Source organism: Brachypodium distachyon, chromosome 2 (assembly GCF_000005505.3).
Source record: "Brachypodium distachyon strain Bd21 chromosome 2, Brachypodium_distachyon_v3.0, whole genome shotgun sequence".
NCBI lineage: Eukaryota > Viridiplantae > Streptophyta > Magnoliopsida > Poales > Poaceae > Brachypodium > Brachypodium distachyon.
Genome location: NC_016132.3, coordinates 28332221 through 28351283, shown reverse-complemented (window position 1 = coordinate 28351283; position 19063 = coordinate 28332221). Strand labels below are relative to the sequence as shown.

General features: G+C 47.1%; 1 protein-coding gene across 1 annotated transcript; it reads right to left on the bottom strand.

Annotated features, from left to right (window-relative positions):
- Positions 1 to 9519: 9519 nt before the first annotated feature.
- On the bottom strand, positions 9520 to 10652 carry LOC112270958 (zinc finger BED domain-containing protein RICESLEEPER 3-like). Its single transcript, XM_024459742.1, has 4 exons — positions 10365 to 10652; positions 10204 to 10262; positions 9688 to 9900; positions 9520 to 9598 (listed from the first exon to the last, which is right to left on the bottom strand). The coding sequence occupies exons 1-4, from the start codon at positions 10457 to 10459 to the stop codon at positions 9549 to 9551; spliced, it is 417 nt and encodes a 138-aa protein (XP_024315510.1). The 5' UTR covers positions 10460 to 10652; the 3' UTR covers positions 9520 to 9548.
- Between the last annotated feature and the right edge of the window lie 8411 nt (positions 10653 to 19063).

Here is a 19063-nt window from a genome sequence, read left to right as displayed (position 1 = left end):
TCACAAGCAGGCAGATGCAATCAACAATCCAGTGGTCAACAGATTGATCGCACAATCAAACAACCAACAGGCAATCAACATCAAAGGCCTTCATCGGGCAGAGATTGGTGCCGAATACAAATTCAGCACAGCTGCTCACCTGCCCACTAGAACACAAGACTAGCCACAACCAGAAGCAAGTGCCGTCGGACAGGAGGAGAGGAGAGGTCGAGGGACTACCTCATCTTGGGAGCCGAAGCTGCCCAGTGCAACTGAGGGCATCCCTGGTGCTTTGTCATCTTTGTCTAATGACGATCTTTCTATTCAAGATAAACCCAATGATCTACGCATTGGACCAATTACACTAGCACGTGCCAAGTTATTAGAACAATATGTGAACTCACTCCTAGCTGCACCTAATGTTTATATTGATGAGAATTATATACTGCCCAAGTCTTTGTATTTTTGTGTAATCCGATTTGAGGCTGAGACAACCGTGGAGCATGAAGGAGAGGAGGCCGCGTGCGAGGATCATCATGTGCTGTTATCCAACATCAAGATATGCGCGAGGGAGGAGAGGGAGGCAGGCGCATCACATATGAAGATGGAAGATACAAAATGTTAGAAGAGCAACTTGTGTGCAAGGGGCAGCCAACGACAAGAATGATCTGTCCACCACAAGTTGAGTACGAGTACAAGGTGCACCAAGACAGCCTACGACGAGTCCGACACATCTAAGGGGCACCCGGACCAGCGAGTCCTAGTTTAAACCAAATCCTATTTGAATTGGTTGTATGTGTTTGAGTCGAACCTAGTTTGAGTCTGAGTTTGTTTGTGTGTTTGGCTGCCCCTCGCCTATATATACAAGGGGTACGCCTAGGGTTAGAGTTGGACCACGTTTTAGCTTATTCAGAACCTTTTGTTGAATTGCTCCAAGCATTCATCTGAAACTATATAATTCCTCTTTGTTTCGATCAGGAATTTTACCTACACCATATTCGTTTCGATAGGGTGTTTATCTACTGAAAGTTCGAGCGTAATCTGTCATTCCGCTGGGAATTGGAAGATGTGAAACCGCTTGTGGTCGGTGGACTACCGCACAAGTGTGTGGTGTTGTGAATTTCCATTGGGTTGCAAGTTCGTCCTACGGCGACGGGTGAATAGCCGGAAGATTTGTAGAATCATACAAGTTATCCACGTTGCTCTCTGAGAAGATCGGGCCACCCCTTATCATAATGGTATCAGATTTCCAGTGTTTGCTCGGTGAGAATAATTTTCCCCGTAGTTAGATTTGTTTTTCGTCCTACCGAGAAAAAGCCATACAATTTTTTTTGTTAGGTTAGATTTTGCCATAGCCTTAGTTGCACCGTTTACTTGTGTTTAGTTGCTTGTCGTTGTTTCCTTTGCATATCATTTTTCCATTTCGTAGAACTTATAGGTTTGTTTCCGTGTTCACGTCGGCGAGATCAGTTTTTACCTTGTTATATTCGGAGTCGCCAAGATCAGCTTGTGTCCGTATTCTACTCTAATTCGGCAAGTTCAGGCCGTTTTCTTCTTCTAGTCGGCTTGTTGTTTCTGCGTCAAGTTTAGATCGGTTAGTGTTTATCCGAGTTCTACCACAAGTCAGAGAACTATTTCAGATCTGAGTCCTTCTTTGAGTCGGTTTGCTATTTTGAGTACTAGTATATCTTTTGCTCTACGGGCTGCTCTTGTTTTTCCTATAGTATCTGATCTGTAAGTTGATCTGAGTTCCGGAAAGTTTTGGCCACAAGGAAAGAGGAGGGAGAGCAAAAAAAATAAAAAAAATAAAAGACTCTGGAAACCTCTCCGAAATTTTTTCAAGCCTATACTGGTTTTACACTTCCGGGATCGTTTTTGGCTATCCGCCGTTGTAGCGGAAAATTTGTGATCCAAAATTTGCTTTTTTTTCAATTGTCGTTTGAGCACTCTTGTGCTTGTTTCCTTTGAGTTTTTGCTAGTGTCTCTCCTTGTGCACTGCAACACGAGCTTACCTCCGACGTATCTCATATTTTCAGCTCTTCCATCTAGTTGCATTTGCCCCAATTATCTCCACCGTGTGTGTTTCCCATGTGAGTCGAGTCATACGATCAGCACTAGGCCTTGTAAATTTGGTGTTGTTAGGTATCCCAACCAAGCTCCACCTTATACACCTTAGTTGTCGTGTGATAGTCTTGACCTATAAAATTCGCTTGATCACACATGTCGTACCAGTGGCCCACGGGGTCCCACTGATACGGGACAATAGGCCCGGGAAGCCTGCCCCAAGGAGACGGTCCTTGGTGAAGGCAAACCCAAGGGCCAAAATAGAAGAAGCGCCCAGGAATTCTGGTCCCAAAAAGTGAATGGAACGCCTCCTCGGCAACTAGCCGGGTGCACTGGCCAGGAAGGGGCTCCTCAGCAACCCGCGCCCGGGCATGCAGGCGTGGCCCGCAGAACAGTGAAGACAGGACGAGACAGCGGACACAGTGCATTTAATGCACCGACAAGAGTCACATCGGCAGAGCTAGTCTTGCTCAACAAGGTTAGGGCGTCTACTCTACAATTCCTTTTTCTCTACCGTGTACAGTGGCCTGGGCGCTGCATGGCGCCCAGCGTGGATCAACGGCAGTGTAATTCTTGTGGCGGTAACATGCGTATGGGAGACGTGTCGCGCTGCATGCATCGACACCTGTGGTATCCCCTTGACTACAAAAGGAGGACCAATGCCACCGGTCAAAGAGTTCCGTTCGGTTCTGTTCTAGCTCTAGTAAGAGTCATAGCCAGTAGTAGCAAGGAGTATCACTCCCGTAGGCAACAAACTCTCTAAGGAGAGCAAGTACCTCTCCAGGAACCCACGGGGCTCCCTGTAAGCCACATACATATTCGTGAATACAACTCCAAGCAGGAACCTGGGTAAATTCACGTGTCGGCACTTTGTGTCTTTCATCACGCCGCTGATCGCCGGAGCAATCGCCTCGCCCTCCACCGAACCAAAAAGGGGGTGTTCGGCATCCCTGGTGCCGGAGACCGATGCTCCAACATCTGGCGCGCCAGGTAGGGGGGCGTGCAGAGAGCTTCGGGTGACCGCCGGTGTCATCGTCTTCCCCACCGGCTTCTTCATCAGCAACATCTTCCACGACTAGCTCGCCATGCTGCCCAAGAAGGCAGACGAGCCCCGGGTGGGCTTGCGCAACACCCTCGCCATGCGCACTCGATCCCACGACGCCGCGCGTGCGTCGCATGTTCAAGGGGACCAGGGGTCCGCTCCACGGTAGCAGCAACAACCGCAGCTACCTCCTCCACCTCCTCGGCCGTCGGCGGACAACCGACTGAGGGGGCTTGCAGCGCCTAGCGCCGGAGCCAGCCGCACGAGTGACCTCAACGTCGCACGCGCCAGCGAGCGAGCCCAATCGTGGGCCGAGGACGCGCAGCGACAGCTCCGCCACGACCACAGCGCGTCGCGTGCGATGCCAACGGAGTCTCGGCCCTCACATCCGAGGGCACCGGGTGACCGGGCGGAGGGCAGTCGGTCGGAGAACCGGCAGCCGCCCGCCCAAACCTTGGCGGAAGCCATCATTGCTGCACGTGTCATGGTGCACTACGAGCCGGGGGCTCCCGGCGAGCCGAAGTAACCCCCGGCTCTCACCTCTGCCCCTAGACCCGAGGGACAGCCGACACAGGCTGCCCCCCGCAAGCGGCTAGTGCAGCATCCCATGTACTTCGTAAGCACAGTGCTGTGCGCTGCCTGGGTACGGTACCCGCAAGTCCAGAAGCTGCTGCTTGGGATCCTGCTCGCTTCAAGGAAGCTGCGTAATTACTTTCAGGCGAACAACATCACGGTGGTGTCGGGGTTCTGCCTAGAGCAGGCCTCGTCAACCGTGAAGCCACCGGGAGGATGGCCGAGTGGAGAATGGAGCTGGCGGAGTTTAGGCTGCATTTCGCAAACACCAAGAGCATCAAGAGCGCCGCTCTTGCCGACTTCGTCGCGGAGTGGAGATCGACAGGCGTAGAGGAAGAAGAGCCGGAAGCGAGCCTTCCTGGCAGATTGGATGAAGGGTACTGGGTCATGTACTTTGACGGCGCCTTCTGCCTGCATGGCGCCGGAGTTCATCTCAAGTTCGTAATACAGCTCAACTTCGCCAACTCCACCAACAACACAGCAGAGTACGAAGGGCTACTGGCCGGGCTACGCGCGGCAATTGCCCTCGACATCAAGCGCTTGGTTGTTCGCGTGGACTCCCAACTCGTGATCAAACAGGAAAACAAGGACTATGACTGCCCCAGATGGCAGCGTATGTGGAGGAAGTGCGAACACTGGAGTCCAAGTTCAAGGGGCTCCGGTTTGAGCACGTGAAGCGCAAGGACAACTTTGGTGCGGATGAGCTGTCCAAATGGGCAGCGGAACGCAGCAAGGTGCCTCTTGGAATGTTCGTACAGACGCAGTCAAAGCCCTCTGTCGATCCCAAGACTGTTGCCGGGGAAGCCCCTCCGGCAACTGAAGGAGACCCCGCGGCTGCGGGGCACCATGCCACTAAGCTTGTGGCATGCATGAGTGAGAGGATCGAGATGTTGACTAGAGGGAGGGGGGGGGGGGTGAATAGGCAACTAGAAATTTTCACTTACTTTTAGCAATTTAGGCACATCAGCATATAAAGGTTTTCTAAATGCAACTAGGTGAAACAACCTATATGACGATATAAAAGAAAGCAACAAGACAAACACAAAACAATTAAGCTCGGGTAAAGAAATAACCGAAGGGCTTGAAGGAGACAAGGATTTATCCCGATTTCACTTCCTTGGGAGGAAGCTAGTCACCGTTGGAGGGGTGAGGGAATCACGAGAGGTATCTCTAATAGCCGTGAAAGGGCACACCCAATCTCCTTGAGCCTCCAACACCGAAGTAGGAGCCTGTAACATCTCAGAATTTTCCCATTTTGGAATGTTAAATAAATATTGGCTTTAGAAATATTTTGGTTGTGAATTTCTGAAAGATTTGAAATTTTTAGGACTTATTTAAATTTTTCCACACCATGTTTGAATATTCAACAAAAGAGTGGATTAATATGACTATCCAAATTATACAACATGGTTGGGACATTTATGTAAATTCAAAGTTATTCTATTTTGGACCCATATGCATCTTATGATTTCCACCGGATTATTCTTTGCATCCAAATAAATCCTATGTCCTATTTGAAGGATTTACTAACACACTAAGATTCCAATTTGGATGCCATGACCATTTGAGAGCATCGTTGGAATATTTAAATCGATCAGAAATGTTCTCCAACATTTATCTAAATGATAAAGAGAGCGAATAATATGACTTTCCTAGTTATAAGGTTGGAAACATATTTAATGATGCACCTATGTTTTCTCGATTTTATTTTGACATGTTAATTTTGTTTTCGAGAAGAAGTTATCAAATATTCGAGAAGAGGATAACGTGACATCTTCATGTGCAAATGTTATTCCAACATTTATTCCTTTGGAGGATTTGAATTTACAAATTTTCTGGAGTTTATTTGGACTTATTTGGAGTTAGGAATCAAAAGTTATTAATAAAAACAGAAAATAGAAAGTAAAAAAAAAAGAAAAGAAAAAAAAAGAGAATGGACCGACCCAAACTGGGCCGGCTCATCTCCAGCGAGCAGCCCAGCCCAGCGAGAAGGAAACCTCCCTCCGGTCATATTCCTTCCTTCGATTTCCTTCCTTCCCACGTGGTTTTTTTCGAACGGAAACCACCTCATCAATCCCCTCCATCCCAGGAACCGATTCAGGCAATCAAGTTGTCGTTTCCTATCTTAATCGCCGTTTCCAAAAGAGGCGCCCCGAATGCCGCCCGTCGGCATCCATGCCCGATCTCCCTCCTCGGCTAGTATAAAAGGATTCCACGCGCGTCACTTTGAGGCTTTGCCTCTCCTCTCCTATTACCATGCAGAAAGTTTGGCCTCAAAACCTCTATACAGCCGGCTATGTCGACATCTTCCTCCGCCGGTTACCGGCACCATTGTTGCCGGTGAGATCTCTCCAAAGCTCGTTTTCTAAATTCCTTTCGCCGGTAGACTTCTATGACCCTCACCTACCCCTTTGACAAGGTTTTGCAAAGAACCGTCACCGTTGGCCGCGCCGTCCCCGACCCCATGCCGACGCCGCGCCCAGAGCTCCGCCCGTCGCCGTCCGGAGATGCTACGACCGTGCAAGCCGCGTCACGATGTCTGCCTTGATGTCGTGCACATCCCTAGCCTCTTCCAAGACCACATCGACCCTGCCGATGACTCCCGTGCTGCCTTCCCTCACTCCGGCGAACTGTTTCGGTGAGAAAACTTTTAGCATAATCTGTTTTGATTAGCCATGTTTAGAAGACCATATCTTTTGACCTGTGTATCAGTTTTGGTGGAATCATTCTGTTTTAGTTAGATCACGTCCTCCACTATAGATCATTTCAGTTTGTATACCTCGTCTCCATGATCTTCAGTACGGCATCTTCGTTGGAAATTGCTATTCACAATATGCTGCTTCTGGATTAGCCAGCTTTCAAAATTGATGTAGGTTGTTCCATTGATCCGTTTGGTTCCAAACCTTCTGTAGTTCATCAATTATATCACGTTCTACACATTAGTGTACTTATTGCACAAATTAGGATTCATCTACAGAGGTGCATTTTCAATCAAAAGTCGTATCTGTTAACAGTGTCACATTAGTTAAGTGTCTTCTGGAGCCTATATCTTTTGAGCCATTACTCCAAATTAGATGATTCTTTCTATCATGTCAAGATCAAATCCAAATCTACATCCTAGACCTCTTTTAACACCTTTCAAAGTTCATCCACACTAGTGCATCGTCGTTGCAAAACTGTACCTTCGGCAGCCTCCCATTCTTGGCCGTTTCTCTGCCATGAATTCAGAAACTTTCTTATAGATTAGCCTTGTTGTTCTGTCATCTGTTTGTGTATCACGTATCCATTTAGGATGAAACCAGTGGAAACTCGAAGAGTATAGTATGGCCTTTGTTTCATCTTAGTAGTTTTCTGTCATTAGAACCTTCTAGCACGAGTAGCTCTTCAGTAGAAGTTAGTATCTTTGATCTGTCTGAATGTGACTAGCCGTCTTTGTAAGCTCATATCTTCTTATCTGTCTGTCCTATTAAGCCAATTCCTTCTGGAATACAAAGAATAGATCACCCTCCTCACACCAGTCCAGTTCATAATCAATAGTGTATTTTCAGTTGAAAATTGTATTTGCTGCAGTCTGATTACTGGTTAGCTACCTTCGAAGAGGCATATCTGTTGATCCCTAGTTCTAAACCAGTTCTTTCCTTCTGGGTTGACAAGAATAAACCCAACTCTTGATTCTGGACCACTTTGTGCACCTTTTTAAGTTCATCTATAGTAGCCTATGACCCCTAGAAAATTGTATCTGTAAACAGCCCGTAGGTTACCAAATCAATTCCGTTCCAACTCCGCTTTTGTCCCAACCTTGTTCCTACCTCTTAGATCTATGTCTAGGACAACCTAACAGTAGTTAGGTACTGTTTAATTTAAACTTTGTATATTGCTTTGGTTCTTTATTTGGAGTTATGATTTGGAGTTGTCGAATAGTTATTTATTATTGCTTTTCGTTCTTCGCGATAGATTATACGGAGTGCGGTAATTGTGAGTATCGAAAAGAAGAAGAGTACAAAGATATAAACAGGCAAGTTCACTTTTATCATCATCCTAATATTTTATTATGCACTAGTTTTATTAGTTGCATTGTTAAGATTATTATTGTACCTATGCTAGCTATGATTCTCCTAGTAGTATAGGATACCCTTGCCATGTCCTCACCACCAATTGCCATCGTGGTAGTAAATGCTATGCTACGATGGTATACGAGGGTGGTATTATTACAATGTGATATTATTGAATTAAATTATGGTTTTCCTAGTGTATGACAAAACAAGTAATTCAATGAACCGTCCTGGGTGGGCTGCTTTGAGTATTTGAGATGTATGCGACGTTAGGTCCATTTCTATGGGTCCATTTCTATGAGTCGTGTCGCCATTTCTCTGGGAGCGCCTGCGTCGCAAATGTGGGATGCCACTCGGGGTAACCGGAGACTGGACTAATTTACTGTTTAGTAGCTTTCAGTACAACCACATGCTAATATCGGCTCTGGCTGGATGGAGTAAGAAATATGAACCCAGATCCAACATGTTTCGACTGTGGACTTGTTATGAGACTCATGTATCTTCTACTTTCCGCTGCAAGATTTTCTTTTCTTTTGAGATAACCCATGAGGTTATGCAATATGTAAGGTACTATTAAATTCTGGATCAACACGATGTTGTCGCACCAGTGGCTCCCGAGGTACCACCGTTGCGCAACGCGTGGGCCCCGTCTCCGAGTTCTCGGGACGTTTCCGTCCCGGGTAGCGGCCACGAGCTGCCCGGCAAGCTACCAGCCCGGAAGGGTTAGCGGGGCTTCGGGGAATAATTCCCGCCTGGGGACCTCCCAAGAAGCCTCTTCCCGGGAGGGGAGTTCCCGGGTGTGTTTGGCCTAGGCGCTTCCCGGGGAGCGACTTGCCGGGAGGAGGAGTTCCCGGGCGTATGCTTCCGCCGCAAGGGTGGGGCCCAGCAGACAGCGCAACAGCGCCACGCGGGCGCGTGGCGGGCGCCGGATGCGCAGTCTCACCAGGGCGAGGAGTGAGGCGCACGGCGCATTAAATGAGCCGATAGAAGGGGCGTTACCCGTCCAAATCAGGTAAACAGTGGCTGTCCAATCCTACCCTTAGGGTCTTAGACCCCTAGTAGCGGAGGTGGCGTCCATGCGTGCCACCAGCTCACCGAGGGGGAGTTGTATGCCTCCCTGTTCGACACTTGTAACGCATGCGCCGCGGCACCTGTGGTATCCCCTTGAGTATAAAAGGAGGACCCCCGCCGGCGGTCAAAGGGTTCTGTTCGGGGAGGTTCTCGACTAGTCCTAGTCCAGGAAGAGCAAGTAGCAGGTTGCGTAGGTCCATCGGCCACGCCGGCGATCGCCGGAGCGATCCCCGACGCCCCTGCCGAACCTAAAAAGGGGGCGTGACCTCACCCTGTGCATTTGGTTTTTCGGTTCGTCTCGGTTCGGTTTATACGGTTTTTCGGTTAATACGGTTTGTATACTTTGGTTTAATACGGTTACGTATAAAAATACGGTTCGGTTTCGGTTATAACCATTTGATTTCGGTTCGGTTTCGGTTATAACCCAATTAACCAAAGTTGATGCGAATTTTTGAGCGACACATAAATATTTGGCACGACCTATACTGAAATTACCACAAATGGACGTGTCATAATTCATAACACAAATACACAATTCAGTTCAAGGCTTCAAGCACAGACACACACTGACACACATAGTTCACTAGTTCACTTCAGCACCACAAATGGACAAGTCATAATTCATAACACAATTCAGTTCAAGGCTTCAATCACACACAGCCACACACACAGACAACCACACATAGTTCATAATAAAGGTTACATGGAGCTGGAGCAGCAGCAGCAGCAGCCACCCGGCCGATCACCCCAGTCCCCAGATGGCCAGATCAATCCAGAGAGATTATGTCATTGTCATCAACTTGGAGGCATCCAAGTTCTACAATTACACAGAAAAAAAAGACAAACTGTAAGAAAGGTTACATGATCAACAAAATAATGAAAATACACAACCGTTTATTTTAGTACCTTCCTCTAGTTTGGTCAACTCCGCAAGATCAGCTTCAATGTTGATACACTTACGGCGCAACCAATCTTGCGTACATATCAAGGCTTGGAGTGTCATTGGTGTCAAAGAGCTTCTAAAGTCATCTAGAATACGCCCACTAGTACTGAAAGCTGATTCAGAAGCAACCGTTGAGATTGGTATTGCTAGTATGTCACGGGCCAATTTTGAAAGGACCGGAAAGCGAGCGGCATTAGCCTTCCACCAAGAAAGAATGTCAAAATCAGAAGATAGCTCCTCTGTATCCTCCGTTAAGTACTTGTCTAATTCAGTTCTGGTATTTGTACTAGAATCTCTATTACCAACTCGCATTCTCTTGTTGTACCGTGATCTCATAAGAGAATTTTCAGATGCATTTACACTAGCTTGAGATCGTGATATTGATTCACTAGCAGTAGCAGTAGCAGTACCATATATTGCTTTGTATTCTTCAAACAAAGAGACAAATTCTTTGTGTGAAGAAGCCAAGATCCTGTTACCTATGATACTGCCGTACGTGTCTTCAATTAGGCCCTTAAAGAAATGAGATTCCTTCGTCCTTGCATCAATAATTAAGAGAATAAAACTGAAGTTAGAGCCTTAGAGGGCATTAAGAACAGCAAATATATAGATATTGACAAAAGAGGTAACAATTTAATACCTAGGATCAAGGATGGCAGCAATGAATATATACTTGTTCATCTTCTCCAGATCACCCCAATACTTTTCATACTTATCTTTCATCTTGGTAGCCATGTTTTTAAAGATTATATCATCACCACATATCACACGATCACTCCATTCACCCAACAGAAAATTCACAGCAGCAATCTCTTCCAAGAAGGTATTTGCTGTAATGTACTTGGTGCCAGAAACCTTATTCTTGAGATCATAGAAGTGTTGAAGGAATTCTTTAAACTCACGAATATACACCCAATCATCATAAGTTGGAGAACCCGGTCGTCAGGAGCACCACTACCAGCATTAGGTCCTGGACCAAACTTTTCTAACTCAGTTTTGTAGTTGGGATCATGAAGTGCATATTGCTCAAATGCCCTCTCAAATTTCTCAGCGGTGTTTAGCATTACAAATGTAGAGTTCCATCTAGTGGACACATCAACATTAAGCAAACCTTTGCTGTCTACCTTACTGAGTTCAACACACTTCTTAAATACTTTCAGCCTCATTGGGGAGGCTCTCACATACTTGATAGCATTTCTAATTCTGTTTACAGGATGGCACATTATCTTTAGCCCATCTTGGACCACAAGATTAACAATATGTGCCACACACCTCATGTGAAGATGCTGACCTCTTGCAAGAGTACAACCCCTATTGGTCAAAGACCTCTTCATGTAGGCTAAGCAAGTGTCATTAGAGCTTGCATTATCTACAGTAATAGTGCATACTCTATCAGTACCCCAGTCAATCAGCAGTTTATCTAATGCTTTCCCAATTTCATCCCCTTTGTGTCCATCTACCAAGACAAAGCTAAGAATTTTTTTCTTAAGCCTCCACTCTGAATCAATGTAATGTGCAGTAAGAACCATGAAGCTTTGCTGTTTTTTTTATGTCCATGTATCAGTGGTGCAAACAATTTGATGGGAATCCCTGAAATATTTTCTAAGCTTAGTTTTCTCAGCTTCATAGAGTGCAATGATATCTCTATACATTGTTGTCCCAGATGGGAACACAAACCTAGGGCAAGCTTTGGACATGAAGTGCCTAAAACCTTCTTTTTCTGCAAATATGAATGGCAGCTCATCCACCACTATCATGCGAGCACTGTGATTGTGAAGAGTGCTTGAATACAAACTGCTGTCAAAGCAAGTTCACTTTGACCATCATCCTATTATTTTATTATGCACTAGCTTTTATTAGTCGCATTGTTAGGATTATTATTGTATCTATCCTAGCTATGATCTCACCTAGTAGTATAGGATACCCTTGCCATGTCCTCACCACCAATTGCCATCGTAGTAGTAAATGCTATGCTATGATAGTATACGTGGGTGATATTGTTACAATGTGATATTTTGAATTAAAGTTATGGTTTTCCAAGTGTATGGAGAAACAAGTAATTCAATGAACCGTCCTAGGTGGGCTGCTTTGAGTATTTGAGATGTATGCGACGTCAGGTCTATTTCTATGGGTCCATTTCTATGAGTCGTCTCGCCATTTCTATGGGAACGCCTACGTCGCAAATGTGGGATGCCACCCGGGGTAACCAGAGACTGGACTAGTTTCCTATTTAGTAGCTTCTAGTACAACCACATGGTATTATGAGCTCTGCCAGGATGAATGTAAGAAATATGAACCTAGATCTAAGGTGACATCGGTATGTAGCAGTGTAGGTTGGAACGCGTCCCTCAGGTGGTTTGGGGGAATATGTTCTGAAAATTCCTGTAATCGATGCCGTTGCTACTCTACCCTGAGGACAGCAAGGGATTAACACGTCGATTTCTTGTGGGGAATGTGTACAACCTCTCGAGAGTGTCAAACTAAGTACTTAGCCGTGTCCCCGGTTATAGACAATTATGAACAACTAGATTTTGGGGCTGCAAGGAAGGTCTCACTCATTCCAATTTCTTAATAAAATGAATGGATTGAACTGGGTAGGAGCATTGATGTGTCTACTCAATGTGCCTAGGTTAATAGGAGCATGGGTGTTTCTACCCCGTGTCCAATAGAATTCAAAACTATTTGTTTAATAATGATAGGATTGAACAATAATGCTTTCATGCAAATAGCCAAACCACACATAACCAAAAGATGCATGTACTTGGTAGGTCCATTTATAACTCTGGTGAACTTGCCAATACATTCAAAAGTATTGACCACCTAGTGGCTGCAATTAATAATGCAGGTGACTCTGACGAAGAATGAGGTTCGTCGATGTTCTTTGGGTCATGTGCTTACATTCCAACATGCTCTCCCTTTGGGAGTAGTTGTGTCCCATTTGCTCCACCTTTTTCCGCTGCCATTTGTGAAACAATATTTTTGTTATCTCGAAACTCTTTTGTTATGCTAACCCAAGGGGTTATGCGAGGTTGTAAGTACTATTAAATTCTGGATGATGCGATGTAATAAAATACTTTGACCTTTGTATCTAGATATTTCATCATGAAACTGTGTGTGCTAGTGAGTCGATCCAGGGACTAGCACAGTAAGCACAGAGATCGAACCCTGTACAGGGGCGGTCGCTTCAGATGGTATCAGAGCAATGTGTTGCCTGTAGGAACGTGACCCTAGCTTGGATTAGGATAAGACCAAACCTTAGGATTACTTCTTATCCCTATCTGATCTATATATACATATATTTTACTTCTTATCCCTATTCATCTAAATCAATGCATTTACATCTTACATATGCATGACATGTTTGTTGATTTATTTTACATATAGACCAAATACTATGCCTTATACCACAGATGCATATTTCTTTTTATTATACCAACTACCACTATAATCATGTTGTCATGTTATATACATATCACCATGCATCCAATTTTATATTTGCAATTTCACCTTTAATTATAATTCTTATCATTTTATCCACCCTTCTACCTTTATCTTTTCATTCTACTTACATTCGACCTTTTGATTATGTCACTGATACTTCCCTACCTTTCCTTCTTTGTCTTCTATAGATGGAAAGCCCACCACCACCCTTTGGCAACATGCCGCCGTTTACCCGCGTCTACTACCCCTCCACTGACGACGAGCAGTTGTTCAGTGCCCCTTTGGCAGCACTATGTGCGTTCCTCGACCTGCCACCTCCCAGGTTCAGAGGCCGAGTCGAGCCCGCCGTGCCAGAAGGATGGCAGCCACGGTGGGAGATTGAGGCGAAGATCCGCGGGCGTGAGATCGTGCCAGCAATGCCGAATATCACCTTCATCAGCCGCTTCCCCACCTTCGAGCAAGGCCTTCAGTTTGCCATGCAGTGCGCCTTTGCGCAGGTGTGCCGGGACTATAGGCACGAGTTCCCCGAGGACTCCCCCTTCCTCCTCTTTGGAAGGCGGAACCATGCATGCTCGGCCGTGGCAACAACCAATGACGAGGATGCAACCCCAGTGACGACCCACTTCGAGAACATGTAGGCAAACACAGCGGACTTAGAGTCTTGCCTCGAGCACGAGATGACCAGGGCCGACCTAACCGAGGAGCAGGTCGGTAACCGAACGGGAGAGAAGGCCTAGTAGCAGGAAGACAAGACCGTGTTGGAGAACACTGTCCTTAACATGGGAGGCGCCATAGAGCAGCTGTAGTATGAGAGGGACCAGGCTCGCTACTACTGCGAGCAGTTCCAGGCGTTCATCGCAGCCGCTGCCGCGGCCGCACCTGCTCCCGCGCCAGCTACAGCACCGACGCCTGTTCAGACCCCACCTCCGCCACAGGATCAGGAGATGGAACCTCAGGAGGAAGTGCCGACTGAGGAGGAGGAGCCCCAGGAGGTTCACGAGATGGACACCCCTGCCCTCCTCTCTCTTTTCCCCCTCTGCTCCCGCTCGATTGTACGCCCACGTTGCCGGAATTTCTCGCCGCCGCGCGCCACTGCCACCGCCGCATCTTTGCTCGCCGCCGACGTCGTGGTGAGGCATCCTCACCGCCACCCACCTCTTTCTCCTCCTCTCTTCCTGCGGACAAACTGACATGCTTCCTTTTCTTTTTCACGCACCGCAGCACCTCGCTCGACACCGCCCGGAGCTCCGCCGCCGCCCGCCGTCTTCGCGTCGTCCTAGGCAAGCGCGCCGTCGTCTCCGAGCCTCGCCGACCCCGTCCCCGTCTCCGCCTCGATGCGCCGCGCCCCCCGCGCGCTTCCCCGACCCAGAATCTCGCCGGAACCACCCGCCGCCACGTCCCCACGCTCGCCGGAGTTCCGACGGAACCCTAGCGCCGCCGGTAAGCCCCCATGCTCGATCACAACCGTCCGATCTTCATCAACGGCCGAGATTAGATCTCACATTTTAATTTTAAACGAACCGGTATGCGCCAATAGGGACGTGACGCGTGGCACTTTAATAGAAAAAGAAAAATTTAAATTTTAATCCCGGATTGATTTAAATGGCACTTTTGCAGAAAAGCCCTTAGAACTTCAAATGATCACAACTTTTAAACCCTTTGGCCAAATTTAACAAATTTACCTTCTGGAAAGCTCTTGACCTGTAGAATCTTTTGGCACTGTTTAAATTTAAATTTGAATAAACCATAGTCAATTTATAGAATAAAGTCTAATGCCATTTAATTCATAACTAATTACTTAAAAACCCTTTTTAGTTGAAACCAGTGTCCAAAATTTTGTTTTATTGTCTCTGTCCATTGGGACAGAGAGATAAATTTTTTGATTTAAATTATTTGGCTGATGCCAATGAAACTATAATTTAGGGTTTTAATCAATTGTTTTTGCCTTTTTTTTTAAAACTCTAATGCATTTGTTTTAATTACCAATGCTTAGGACCAGTTGATCATCCGAATAAAATAAACCCAATCATGCCACATGTTTTGAATTGCATCATGGCATATATCTTCTTTTCATTGTAGTGTATGTTTAGGTATGTATTATTGGTATTTGATTTAGTTTTCTCGGAGAGCGATCAGTGTGATTGTGAAGAGTGCTTGAATACCAATTGCTATCAAGTCAAGTTCACTTTGACCATCATCCTATTATTTTATTATGCACTAGTTTTTATTAGTCGCATTGTTAGGATTATTATTGTATCTATGCTAGCTATGATCTCTTCTAGTAGTATATGATACCCTTGCCATGTCCTCACCACCAATTGCCATCGTAGTAGTAAATGCTATGCTATGATAGTATACATGGGTGATATTATTACAATGTGATATTATTGAATTAAAGTTATGGTTTTCCTAGTGTATGGCGAAACAACTAATTCAATGAACCGTCCTTGGTGGGCTGCTTTGAGTATTTGAGATGTATGCGACGTCAGGTCCATTTCTATGGGTACATTTCTATGAGTCGTCTCGCCATTTCTATGGGAACGCCTACGTCGCAAATGTGGGATGCCACCCGGGGTAACCAGAGACTGGACTAGTTTTCTATTTAGTAGCTTCCAGTACAACCACTTGGTATTATGGGCTCTGCCAGGATGGATGTAAGAAATATGAACCTGGATCCGAGGTGACATCGATATGTACCAGTGTAGGTTGGAACGCGTCCCTCAGGTGGTTTGGGGGAATAGGTTCTGAAAATTCTTGTAATCGATGTCGTTGCTACTCTACCCTGAGGACAGTAAGGGATTAACACGCCGATTTCTTGTGGGGAATGTGTACAACCTCTCGAGAGTGTAAAATTAAGTACTTAGCCGTGTTCCCGGTTACGGACAATTATGAGCAACTAGATTTGGGGGCTGTAAGGAAGGTCTCACTCATTCCAATTTCTTAATAAAATGAATGGATTGAACTGGGTAGGAGCATTGATGTGTCTACTCAATGTGCCTAGGTTAATAGGAGCATGGGTGTTTCTATCCCGTATCCAATAGAATTCAAAACTATTTGTTTAATAATGATAGGATTGAACAATGATGCTTTTATGTAAATAGCCAAACCCCACATAGCCAAAAGATGCATGTACTTGGTAGGTCCTTTTATAACTCTGGTGAACTTGCCAATACATTCAAATGTATTGACCACCTAGTGGCTGCAATTAATAATGCAGGTGAATCTGACGAAGAGTGAGGTTTATCGATGTTCTTGGAGTCATGTGTTTACATTCCAGCATGCTCTCTCCTTTGGGAGTAGTTGTGGCCCATTTGCTCCACCTTTTTCCGCTGCCGTTTGTGAAACAATATTTTTGTTATCTCGAAACTCTTTTGTTATGCTAACCCAAGTACTGTTAAATTCTGGATGATGTGATGTAATAAAATAATTTGAACTTTGTATCTGGATATTTCATCATGAAACTGTGTGTGGTAGTGAGTCGATCCAGGGACTAGCACAGTAAGGAAAGAGATCGAACCCTGTACGGGGGCGGTCGCTTCAGCGTGTGGAGGCAATGGCAGTGCTTTGGCTATTTAAGGACCGGGGCAAGTGCAACACCAGCAACGGGCAAGAAATCAAGAGATGTCGCTGAGGGTGAGGTGATGGTGGTGGTGCATCCCTCTGCGCTTGTCGCTGAGGGTGTTCCCACCATCACGGCCCTGCCACATCTCTTATGGAACGACATCAGAAATGGCGATTCAAGAAGCGAGAGGCGTCGCGAAGACGCGCTGGTGGTGCATGCCTCCGCGGCTCCGAGGGTGCCGCCGGAGGGTGCACTGCCACCGCGTCCTTGCCACGGCTCTCAATAAGGTGCTACAAGAGCAAAGAGAACGAAAAAACTAAGTACTTTGTTTTGGGTCCTTGGCTCTTTCTTTAGTAACACTAGTTTGCCAAGGTAAGCTCAGGCCCCCGTGTTGCCGGAGCGTAGGAAGGAAGCTTGCGGACGGGAGGACGCCCCCCACACGAGGCTCGCGGGTCTGTCCCGGAGGCGTGCGTGCTGGGGTAGTTAACCTGCAGGCGGAGTGACTAGCCGCTGCTGTTTGGTCCTAGGTCGGCACCGCGGGTCCGTCTCGGGTCCCTAGTCGGGCAAGTCCCCGAATACGCAAGGATAAAACACGGGAAGGACAGAGCCCCTCCCCGGCAAGCTAGTTTTAGACGAAAAAGCTAGTAAAGTAGCATTGAATATAATAAAGCTCGAGCAAACGAGTTCACAAATAGCATTTGGAATGACAAGGAAAGGCTAACACAAAAGTTCTAAGGCGCCTTGCGCCACTTGCAGGAAAATGAAAACAAAAACTAGCAGGTAATTATGCAGGAGGCGCTTTCGGGGCGGCTGCATCGGCATCGGGTGCATCCTCGATGCCGGGGGCTTCTCCAGTGACCTCCTCGTCAGCGGCTTCGGCTTCATCGGCCTTGCCCTGCATCGGTGCCACCATCTCCTCCACCACGCCCTTCATCGCTTCACGGTGGGTCTTGGCCTCTTCCTCGTCTGACCAGGTGTCGAAGACCAACTCGAACAGGAAGTTGGCGTGGGCGTAGTGGACCCGGGTAAGGATCTGCCCGGCGACCTGCTCGGCTGCAAGGACAACTTGCCGGTCCCCGAAGGCCGTGACGCAGTTCTGCAGGCCGTTCAGCCGGCCAACGAAGTCTGTGAAGAAGGAGGTGAAGTTGCACATGTTTGCCTCGTCAAAGGAGGTCACCGGGATGTCGAACCCCTGCAGCGCCTCCATCGCCGAGTCTGCCAGCTTCTGCAACCTGGCCACCTCTCCCGTCCTGCGGGCCCGCAGCTCAGTGCACGCACCGCCCGCCTCCTGGGCCTGCAGCCTGTGCTCGCGGCACTAGGCGGACGCCTCCTTGGTGTTGTCCTCGTCGACAAGCCGGAGTTCTTGCCGCGCCATGTCAAGCTCGCCCTGAAGGGACAAGCTGGCATCCTGGGCGGCCTTGAGCTGCCCCGCAAGGTCGCGCTCCCGGGAGCAAGACTGATCCTGCAACTGCTTCTACCGGCGCGCCGAGGCTTCGGATGCTGTTGCAGCCGCCGTCTCCAGCTCTCCGACCTCGCGGCGGAGGCACTGAATCTCCAGGGAGTAGTTGGACAGTAAGTACGTCTTCTCCCCTTGAGACGCCCTTGGAACGAGTCCAGAGCCGCCTGGTGCTCCTCCTCGCTCTTGGCATGTGTTGCCTTCACCAGCTCGTGCTCCCGCTGGTGCTCTTGCTGGAGGTCCCATGGTTGCCGGAGGACCTCAGCCTCCGACACCCCTTGCACGGCGGGCGCCACCCTGGCTTGCTGCGCCTGCGGAAGCTCCCCGTACAGCCGTTGCAGCTCGGTGCACTGCTCCTCCGCCTCCCGTTGCGCCACGCCTAGTTCCGCCACCACGCGGGCATGGTGCTGCTGCGCGTCGTTGAAGAAATCGACGATGTGGCGACCCAGACCCGTAAGGATCCGGAATCTCTGTGTATTCTGTACTAGTCCCTGGATTAATAGCTAGTACACACAATCCAAGATCAAATACCAAATACACATGTCTTTTTATTAACGATAAACAATAATCCAAAGTACATATTTTATAATACACAACGGAAAAATCAAATTGAACAACAATGAGTCCATCAACGCCACAGGCTTGTTGAGTATAGACCCGCGACCCTACGTAACCTTTCTTCATACGTCAACATCTGCACATGATAGGTGCATGTTAGTACATTGAATGTACTTGCAAGTAGATACCTGTGTGGTTAGGAGAAATGCAGGTACATGCTTAAGGATAAGTCCTAAATAGGCTTCTACGGGTTTTTTTTTTGCAAAAAGCCAGTTTTGGATTTTGAAATACTCATAATACTTTTTATTTGGAAAACTTTAAC